The 11,037-nt window shown below is 41.5% G+C and overlaps 1 protein-coding gene across 1 annotated transcript; it reads right to left on the minus strand.

Annotated features, from left to right (window-relative positions):
- Window positions 1-1,664: 1,664 nt before the first annotated feature.
- Window positions 1,665-10,742, minus strand: mylk4b (myosin light chain kinase family, member 4b). The gene is made up of 13 exons (XM_070909237.1): window positions 10,224-10,742; window positions 8,835-8,916; window positions 7,806-8,208; window positions 7,404-7,633; window positions 6,475-6,580; window positions 5,649-5,742; window positions 4,508-4,617; window positions 4,266-4,407; window positions 3,722-3,792; window positions 3,494-3,622; window positions 2,541-2,772; window positions 1,822-1,870; window positions 1,665-1,714 (listed from the first exon to the last, which is right to left on the minus strand). The coding sequence occupies exons 1-13, from the start codon at window positions 10,740-10,742 to the stop codon at window positions 1,704-1,706; spliced, it is 2,178 nt and encodes a 725-aa protein (XP_070765338.1). The 3' UTR covers window positions 1,665-1,703.
- Window positions 10,743-11,037: the final 295 nt, after the last annotated feature.

The raw sequence follows: 11,037 nt of genomic DNA on the forward strand, positions 1-11,037 counted from the left end.
AGGAATGTGATGATTGTCTATGATGATTATGCCACTTTTATCTGAGGCTAAAAGATTTCCGTCACAGCAAGTCTTATTATTGTCTGTACAACATGATTTCAATCTATTTGTTTCCCCTCTTTAGTAATTACTGTCGCACAGATTTGAACTGTTCTTCTTTTCTTAAAGGCTCCTGTAGATTGTAGAGGTGTACGGAGATGTCATTATCTGTTCAACTGACAAAAGTATCTGTGTCTGTACCTGCATTCGGATAGAAGACCCAAAGACTCACTTTCATAAAAATGGTCACACAATTTTAATATTCAAGTTCTGTGTTTTTATTTCCAAAGAAATACATTGTAAGAAACACTGCAAATGTCTTCTAGTGTGCTTTATTTATTTGCTTATTTATATTCTACATTTATTTATATCTCATCATTACACAAGAAAACTTGAATGTATCATGAATTCAAATAAACAAGTATTCAAAATCACAAAGCTTTTCCATTTCCAAATGGAACAGCCAACAACCGAGTGACGAATGTTCATCCGACTTCCCGTCTCTTAGAAAGACCGGGACAATAAAGCACTAACTGATGTCTCCTCTGCTCTGTTGTTGGCTCTCCATCAATCTGAACTGAGCATTCACAAACACAGTATGTGCATAAATAAGTGAAATCCTGTTTGTCTCCCCTGAAAACAAATCCCATCTTGAATAAAAGCTTTGTACTTCAAGTACAGTCTGGTGTTGAACCAGTAAATAAATGAACATAAGAATCCACTTCAGTCATAAACATGAATCATTCATAGGTAGTATTCTGTTGTTCGTTATGCCTTCATGGAAGGTGAGAGGGCTACTCCAAACTGCCGAAGCAAAGGCGAGCTAGTGGCATGAACACATACAGAAGGAAATCCAGTCTACAGTGAAAATGTACCAGAAACGTGGTCTGATTATGGCACCAACCAGAAAGCATTCAGTCATTGAGATATTCTCACTTTTCAGGGGAATGAGGGTATGCAGTGTTGTGTTATATACAAAATAAATTAACGTGGCGTGACTTCAACTTCAACCAAGTTCTACACGTAGTTTTACCTTATGTTCAAGAAAGAAATAACGTTTTTATAAGACTTGTAAATTAAAAGAAAGAAAAAAAAATCTGTATTCACAAAAATATATTATTTAAATAATAGCATTCAGTCTACATTTAGTTTAAAGTTGTTTGCTAAATCTCGAAGAAATAGGCCAAAAAGTGCAAAGCATGCAACAAAACAGGGCGACGTGACAAACTGATCACCGTCTGAGGGAGAATGAGAGTCTGTTTGACGCTAAACTGCTGATTTTCAGTTTTTCTTTAACTTTTCAGTGATTCACGTGGAAGTTGTAGAAGTAACAAGTAATTCAGGAGTTTAGTCTCTAATATTTTGGATTCATCATTGAGACACAGGTGTTTCTTTTTTCTTTTTCTTTTACCACCATAGAGCTAGAGAGTCCTCTGTCTGAGGTTTTGTGCTGTACAGGACAGTAACCATGCTAGCAGGTGGTTAAAAAAAGTATTTTTTCCTGCGGGCCGAACCCTAGTCAGGCCAGAAGTACAAGCTGTGGAGCTAAGCTAACACAAAGATGCGAGGCAGAGAGTAGTTATCCAGTAGCCATACAGGTACAGCAGCATTGGTCCAGTGTTGGGCTCCGGGGCCCTACATTGTCGAAAGGCATGCTGAGGGCCTCACAGTGTTTCTAGGAGAAAAAAATGCAGATTTCAGATTTTCAGTTCATACGTGAAGATGGTACTATGAGAAATGAATCACCTGCAATGCTGACTAACAGGAGAATATTAATCTTACCTGTCTGGCTCTCTGGAGAGGGAGCATGTGTGGAGTGGCACTTGTTTTTCTGCAATGAGAGAGCAAATTCCTGTATGAACACTGGTGTGTGTGCCCATCTATTAGTACCTATTAGCTTTGTCACACATATTGCTCCACAGATCAAGAATGAACTTTCATGCTCATAACTATAACTTTTTGCAACTGAGCCATATAAACTAAAATATAATAGTAATTTTATATTTTTCGTGTATATATTTATTTTGTTTCCCATATCTATTTCTTATGTATATAAGTTTTTTTTTTCCCGAAAAAAATACTTCTGGTTATTGACACAGTGCTGTCTGCTGTGTGTTTCTTTCTGTCTTTGCTGCTGTGACTTGTAAATTTCCCTGCTGTGGGATAAATAAAGTCTATCTTAATCTTAATCTTAATAATAATAATAATAATAATAATAAATACATGTATTGTAGAATTTTTCAATGCATAATCATAATCAGTTGATCAGTTGAAACATTTCAAGGTCCACCTCTCTACTGAAGTCAAAAATGATCCCAAAATATTTTTTTTAATAAACAAAATAAATATATGAATTATGAATTTTAAGATGGAATCGCATTTTAAAAGTTTTTAAGTTAACTTTTTATGAAGCAGCTTGCAAATGTGTCCTCCTGCATGTTCAGAGCTCTGACCACAACAGTGCATCGTGGAGGTCTTAAATCCAGAACGCAGGTCTTTACCTTCAGATTTAGTCGGTAGTGCAGACTCTGGTCTGACAGCCAGGGGTGTCTGAGGGACTCGGCTGCACTCATCCTCCAGCTCTTACTCTTCACCAGCAGACGGGTGATGAAGTCTTTGGCCTCGTCCGAGATGTCCGTAAACTCCTCCTCCTCAAAGTTCCACTGACAGGCCAGGATGTTGTTCAGTGTCTCGTTGTCGTCATCCCCCAGAAACGGAGACAAGCCGCTGAGCCTGGACCAGGAGGAAACAGAGGTCAGGGAATTATTTATTTGATTGATTTTCTTTTATTTTCGGGTTTACAAGACACCACAAGTACAGCTGCAGTGGTCAAATATTTCATTTCATTACAAAATTACAGGTTACTTTACAGCTCGGTCTTAAACAAAATATTCTGCTTTCTCTCTCAAGCTTGACAAATGAAATTTGTTAAAAAAAAAAAAGGTTTCCTTCCTGAAACCTAAGTCTTTCATGACCATCCAGCACAAAGAAATGAACCGAAATGAGGGACATTTTACTAAAAGTACATGTCTTACGTCCTGGTAGATGGGACAGTAAAACAAAACATTAACCTCATTCTCAATTTCACCGAGCTCACACAACAAACTGTCTGTCCTCGTTAAACCTGCCGGTCTGGGGCTGACGGTAATGATCCTGAATGCATCTGTGCACACATGGATCTGTTTAAATTATGCTTCACGTAAGGTTCTACACTGTAGCTATTCTTTATGAGACAATAAGTTCGTAATATTTGTTTATACCAAATATCAACAGATGGTGTTTCTCTATACATGAGAAACATTTTGCTCCTCATGAACATCACAAAGCAACCTGTTCTGGAAAATAAGATGACAAAAATCGTTCGAATGAAACAAGGATTTCAGCTCACTAGCTCAGGGATGATCATGCGAGATTAACTAATCTTTTTAGTGACGAATGAGCAACCACAACTCACAGCATGTAAGTGATGACGCCAAGGCTCCACATGTCTGTGGGGAATGAAACAAACTCATAGTTGATGACTTCAGGAGCTAAAAATTCAGGTGTTCCAAAGTTGACCCTCAGCTTCTCTCTGGGCTTATACCTGTCAGAGACACAGCGGCAGAAACATAAGAGATATGTCCGGGGCTGAGAGCCTCCTGTTGTAAAACGTGAGGTGCCGTAAATAGATGATCAGTTTTACCTCCTGGCCAGGCCGAAGTCAATTATCTTAATCTTGTTAGTAGCTCTGCTGACACAAAGAATGTTCTCAGGCTGAAAAAAAAAGAAGAAAAGGGGAGGATTGTAATCACAATTCAATTACAGTAAATTGCTGGTTTTGAATGCTGTTTTTTAGACACATTCTTCCCTCTATGGTGGATAAAGCCAAGAGAAACAGTCATTAAAACAGGACAGAAAGCATTGTGTGGAAAGCTTTTTTAACCCCAGAGCATCCTGTCGTCCAAAAGGAGATTTCTCATTGTTTTTGAAAGCCGTAACGATCGTTTCATTGTGTTTAATCCCAGTAAGGAGTTTACCATAACTAAAGAGTGAGATAGAGCTTGACACGAACAGAGTATAAATAATGGAAAACAACATTTTAGTTTAGATTTGGGCTGAAAAAGAGTAAACCTAAAGATGGGGAACAGAGTGCACGGCAAAGAGAAAACTGGCATAGAAATCAATATGACAGTAAAAAGATAAGATGTTGCTGACAGTGACGAGTTCCTACGTTGAAGCAGGTTTACCTTGAGGTCAAGATGTAGGATGTACATCTTGTGCATGTACTGCAGCCCTTCACAGATCTGGCGTATAAACAGCACCGTGTCCAGCTCCGTCAGGTTGTAGTTCTCATCAATGATGCGGTCAAACAGCTCCCCTCCCTCCACACTACAGCACAAAGGGAAGCACACACATAATTACAGCAAGAAAGAGCTTGTAACTTCACACACACACACACACACACACACATTCAGGTGCCCTGACTTACTATTCCATGACCAGGATGATGTCGTGGCGAGACTCAAATGCGGCGTACAGCTGGATGAGGTTGGCGTGGTTCAGTTGGTTCATCACCTGGATCTCATTCCTCACCACATCCTGAGAGACAGACAGACCACATTCAAGTCAATTAACACAACAAGTGCAGAGGGGCCAACATGCAAAGTGCTTGTAAACCATAGAAGTAGATTGCTGTGGAGGGATTTTTGTTTTCTTTAGGCTGGAAAAACAAAACGTTGAGAGAGAGCAACCTTGGATGAGTAGTAAGGTCCTTTATATTTTATCGAACCCTTTCTTTAGTATGTTCCTTCTGTATTGCCATCCTTTGTAACTTCTGTGCAACTCCTGTGTAACATAGTTTTTATTTGATTCCTGTTTTCACTTTACGAGAAGAGATGGACGTCTCACTGCTTTCTGTTCTACTCTCCTTTATCGAGCAATCGGACCAGTAATGAAGCCTATTATTGTGTGAGCCACTGTTAATACAAGCTGATTTCTTGCAGCTGCTTCACAGTAAATACTTTCCACAGACAAACTACTGAAGTGAATTTATTATGAAGTGCAGTCACCAGCTACATTGGACATTATTGATTCAGACATTTTTTCAGTGTGTTGCAGGAGACAAATTGAAAAAGAGGACGCAGCCACTGGATAAATGAAGATCGGCTGGCATCGGATGCTTGCTGTAGTTTTTTTAAGGCCGCATTGCATCTCAGGCTCTAATCCACGCACGCTATTGTATATATATGTCATGGATGATCACAGACAGCAACATGAGCCAGCCAAGGATTTGGCTGTGTGTTTGGTGGGCTTTTGGTGGGCTCTGAGCTTTTCGAATATCTCAGATGATAATGTAACCACAGAGCTATGCTCGGACACCTGACCTCTCTCACATCACTTTCAGATGATCCAGAGCAAGAAAGACAGGACGAGGCCGACAAATTGCCTCATGCCCCCGCCCTCTGGGCTGTTGAGCTGCATCTATTTTTAAAATGTAATCCTTTTTGGTGCTTAGCAATGATAAAAGTAACCATCCATTAGACTGTCCGGGGGAAACAGGCATCCCAATGCCATTGCTGAACATGTATTCTGTTTCGTATTCGGCGTCCATTAGCCGATCATTACTGCACCTTCTCTTTCTGGCTCCTGGCTTTGATGATCTTGGCAGCCAACATCAAACCCGAGGAGTTCTCCATGCACTTGTGCACTTGTCCGAAACGTCCCCTAATGAAAGAAAAGAAACACATACGTAGATACCAGAGGTAGCATCAGACTTCTTATCACCAGAAAATGATCAACAACAATTTATTTAAGTAATTTATCACGGTCAAATTCGAAATAATTGCTGGTTCCAACATCTCAAACAAAGAATTTTCTGCTTTTCTGTTTTACATCCTTGTAAATTGAATATCTTTCAGTTTTGGACTGTTGGTCAGACAAAACACCCAATTTAAAGACGTAATTTTAGGCTCTGAGAACTTGTAATTTTAATTTTCTGGCTTCTATAAACCAAACAATAATCGATTAATTGTAAGAAAAAGAAGACTAGATAATGAAAATAATAATTAATTGCAGCTTTTCCTGATATACGTACATCATCATATTAAGCTCCTTCAGTCACACTGTAATTAGCGCTATTTATTATGCCATCATGTCAGTGATTTGAGGAATGTGCTTGCGTGTTGAGGGATAATCTCCAGTCGAGAGGCAGGATTTAGCACCAGTCTATTACATCAGAGAGGCCCGCTATTTTACAAGTGCCCCCCGAGGCTCAAAATCATCTGCCCTTTAGGGGGCAATAAAAGGGTCTTGGAAAAAACTATTAGGCATCGCTTCACAGGGTGTGAGATGCTCTTTTATTTCACTGGAGAGGACAGATGCGTTGAAGTGTCTGTGGCTGTAACTGAGTGAAGTGAACATTTTGAGCTGGGTATTCATGGCTCTCTTTCTACTCACCCTCCCAGGACCTCGTCTCTGTTGATGGTGTAATAGGTGGCTATCTGATGAGGTTTGGGAGTCACGATGCGGTGGTCGAAAGGTGCTAACGGTGGAGGGCTTGAGTCTGAAGAGACCATAAAGAAATATAGACATAATGAATGAAGAGAAGAATTTGGGGTTGCTGAAAACAGAGAGTATGAAACAGAGACAGAGGAACGACCCCAGAAACAAAGTGGATCAAAATAGCAGCATGCCGATGCCTCATTATCTACTCTGCCAGCTGTGCCGACTGACATGTTGGTGACGCTTGAGCAGGCGTGGTGTTATGACATTGGATCTGCTTCAAAGTCTGAGGAACGAAAGGTTAAATGTCACCAACTAACAACCAAGTTGGGTCGGCATGGAGAGCCTGCTGCACCTGAATATGGCACAAAAGTGGATTCATGCCAAACAGGACCACAGCCAGGACTTTGGAAACACTGAGGTCAGGAGTCCTACATGGATCTCTGATGGATTAAATGTGTTTTTGCTTGAACTACATCCTCACAGTTGTGCTATTTGATCATTTCTTCACAGTTTTAACTAAAGAAATGTGTCTTTGTGACTGAAGGTCTTGTATTTTCATGTGGCTAAATGTTACGTCAAAAATGTGTGCAAAAATAGTGTATTACACACCGTTCATTGAATTCAAGCAAATATGGCATTTTTTCTTTCAGCACATGGTTATATAAGACCATACACACAACAGCATTTGACTAACTTGATCAAAGGTCTACATCTCAAAACAAACGTGGATATAGTCACTAATAAACTTATCGTTATTATATATCGTTATTATTGATTCCTACCATCCACGATAACAAGCTGCAAAAACCTCAGTGTTCTCAGTGGCAGCTGCAGTTTTCTTGGATTGCTTCTCATGCATTCATGCACTGTAAATGTCTCACCAATCGTAAATTCCTTCCCTGCCGACTCTCCCTCCTTCCCCTCCTCTTCCGCCTCAGTCTTCACTTCGTCAGATTTGGAGGCCTGAGGCTCGCCCCCCTCCACCAACTGTCCATCAGCATTTTCCACTTTACTGTCTTCCACTCTGCTTTTTTTGAGGTCGTCCTTCACCAGGTCTTCCTCTGTGACACGACGTTTGCTGCAAGTGGCCACGTCGCCGACCTCCTCGGAGCTACACATGTTTATGAAAGAAAACATTGAACACTTGAATATTTTATTTCATTAAATTTCGTTTTAGTTTTCTTCTCCTTCCCTCAAAGAATTTGCTCTTCACTGACTTCTGTGACTTGCATAAATTGACAGAAAGGACAGCACAAGGATGAACTGTGATTGGCTGGAAATACCTTTCCTGTGGTTGTAGAGAGGTCTTGCAGATATCTGCGATGACACTTTCTGCCTCTCCTTTATGCTTTTTCTTCCCATCATCCTCAACTTTTCCAGCCTGTTCTGGACTAAAATCGTCTGCCTTTTCCTCCCCTTCCTCTGACTCCGAGTCCTCAAAGACATCCTCCTCCTCCTCATCTTTCTCGTTCGTTGCCTTCTTCCTCTCCTCTGACTGGGCGGCAGAGGTGTGTGGTCCATCCAGGATCAGCTCTGCCGGCTCCTGTCTTCGTCCTCCACTTCCCCTGTCCTCCCCCCTGATTGTCTGATTGTCAGCCTCTGCTTTTCCATGGGAATGCTCGGTGTTCTGCCTGTTGAGCTTTTCCACCTGTTCCTGCAGCACAGGCTCATTCAGCGAGGACGTGTCTGACGAGGGAAAAACAAATCAAACAACCATAAGGGATTATCGCCCCTCTGTATGGACGCTTTATTGCTTTTACATTCAAACTTCCAAACTGTAGTTTCAAATGTGTTTCGACCCTGGCATGGATAAAATTCACTCATGATATATATATACTATATTTCATACAATATTTTAACCACACGCAGTTAACGTCCATATTAGAGCTCAATTGGCCACTCCAATGTAGCGCCTGATACTAGCTTATTACAGATATATCTGTATTGGTGTATATGTCGGCTGATAACAAGAAATTGCAGTATGGAAATGACAAGTTAAGTTTGTCCACCAGAGAGCTCTGTTGAGTTAATTTTTACACTGTAAAATGTTCCACTCAGCATGTATTTTGGTCACAAATCTAAGGGATCTGCATCATGTGTTTATGTAAAAAAAAAAAAACTATTGGCAGATGTATCATCGGACTTTTTAAACACCCAAATATCGTTATCTATATTTGCTTCAAAAATCCAGTATTGGTCGGGCTGTAGTCCACATCTATTCCAGCAGATCATCAAAGAACAAAGATGCTGTTCACGTCTCTGCATGAACTCAGGTGATTGGACGTAAAGTGTTATTTCCTGTTTCAGCCTACCCGATGTGTCCAGAGGTTTCCTCTTCTTCTGGGCCTTCAAGCCCTTCAGGCTCAGTTTGGCTTTATCCTTGTCATCCTTTGCCTTGTTGTAGAAAGAAGAAACAAAGATGAAGCATTAGACAGCAGATCCACAAAGAGACAGACACGAACAACTTGAACCAGGTCCAAACTCTGGCACAAGGTCTCATCTTTGCAACAATACTTTTTCACTGTCAAAAGTAATCTATGGAGTAAAGAGTCTGATTTCTGATGGGAACAGTGGACTTATATATGTGTTTCCATTTGAGAAACAGTCTTTGTGTTTGATGGTGTTGGCAGGGTTGCCACCGTAACTCAAGTATAATGTTCTGGGGAATAGATGCCTCCTCCAGGAGAAAGAGGAAAGGTCATGTATTATGTGCAGTAGACGACATGACGCACAACACAAGAAAGTTTTATTCAGTTTCCCACATGTACTATACAGTGATTAAAGAACACAATATAAGGGCAATATCAGTAAAATACATCATATTCTATGCATGACACTGATGTTTTTACAGATAAGAAGCTCAGGTCTTCTCTGTCATTCAACAGTCTGTCAGAGACTGTCTTGTGTAATACGTTTGTTTAATCTCACACACAAACAAACGCAGATATTCTATGAAGACAGGACAGTAAAAGCTATGCAACAGTCCTCAGTACGTTCTTCACTACATATTCCTTCAAGCATCAAGAATAATAAATATGCACAATGTAATGCAGACTATGTGTGGCTTCATACAAAGACGCCAGCCCATCGAATCAATCAATGCAGTAATGTCACCTATTCAGAGCCGGCCAGACAAGTGCTGCAGTCCAACCCACTGCTGATAGAGACATAGTTTGGATAAGATAGCCAGTCTGACTCTAATCATTTAACCCTCAGAGGCAAATGGCAGTCACTGCAGGAAGGAAAATTACTTAACATTACACAGACCGACATGTTGAAGTACAGCAGAGCTAATAATAGACTTACAAGGAGCCATATCAGAACTGAAAGGAATGAAAAGCAGCTTTACAAGCAAAGAGGGAATTTAAACAACTCTTAAGAGCCATTTGAAGATGTACTGCATCTATTTTACCGACACAGTCTTCAGGTTTTAGTCACTGCAAACAGGTCACATATTCCATCAACAGGATGCCATTTGCAACCTTTTGGACAGCACTTAATGTATGTGCCGCAATGATCACAATGCAATAAGACCTCTCACTATGTCACAGCACACAGTAACAGAACCACCACAGGGACATTGCACTGCACCTTCTTCAAAGTACTCTGTATGTTGGAGATGAGAACTAGATGGAGTTTGAGGTTGTTTTGGACCACTTCTTGCAAGAAAATCTCACTTGTAATGTTGTTGAACCTCTCACCTTCTTGTTCCCAGGCTGTTTAAACAGCAGCTCCACCAGCCTGGAGCTCTTCACCACCTCCCCAATGAAGCTGATCACCTGCTGGGTGCCCTCCACCAGCTTCTCCACCCCTTCCAGCCTGCGTCCCTGGCTCTCCATCCGCTCGCTGGTCCTCTCCACGGCCCCGCGCAGCTCCCTGCACACCTCAACCCCTGACCCACGTCTCCCCCCACGGCCCTCTTCACGCATAGACGCCAGATCCCGACCCATACACCTGACATCCTGGGACAAGCCATCCAGCCGGGTCAAGACAGTCTGCTGCATGTTGAGCAAGTGCTCCATCTGAGAGCTCAAGGAGTCCATTCGGCTCTCCACGCAGCGCAGGGCAGCATCATGAGGGAAGGAGGATGACGATGGAGATGAAGAAGCTTGGGACTTGTCTGATCCATTAAGAGAGAGTTTCCTTCCAGCAGGCTTCTGACCATGAAGAGGGTTCGGATCATAGACTTTGGCTAAAGAGTTGACGAGGCTTGAGCTCATGACTGATTTACAGCAAACCTCCTCACAAGCAGCAAAAACCTTTCACTCACTAATCAAGTCTTTCATGCAGGCTCGATGGAAACGAGAACCAAAACCATACTACCAAGACAAAGCTACAGGCAGGAGAAAAGATGTGGAGGGAGAACAGAGATCTCTCCCTCAGCACTGCACCACAGAGTTGAGTTTTAAGAATAGCAAATGGCTGTCCTCCAAATTAAGGTGCAGCCCCCTGTGGACGTCAGGGACTGAGTGGCCAGTGATAAGAGCCGAGGGCTCGGGTGTGCAGTTGGAGATT

Source organism: Enoplosus armatus, chromosome 7 (assembly GCF_043641665.1).
Source record: "Enoplosus armatus isolate fEnoArm2 chromosome 7, fEnoArm2.hap1, whole genome shotgun sequence".
Lineage (NCBI taxonomy): Eukaryota > Metazoa > Chordata > Actinopteri > Centrarchiformes > Enoplosidae > Enoplosus > Enoplosus armatus.

Bases quoted from the DNA above. Each gene is read 5' to 3' on its own strand.
- mylk4b (XM_070909237.1), bottom strand. From the start codon at position 10,742: ATGAGCTCAAGCCTCGTCAACTCTTTAGCCAAAGTCTATGATCCGAAC. The intron at 7,634-7,805 runs GTATTTCCAGCC...AAACATGTGTAG, and splicing joins TCTCTACAACCACAGGAAAG to CTCCGAGGAGGTCGGCGACG. The intron at 3,793-4,265 runs GTAAACCTGCTT...TTTTTTTTTCAG, and splicing joins TCCTACATCTTGACCTCAAG to CCTGAGAACATTCTTTGTGT.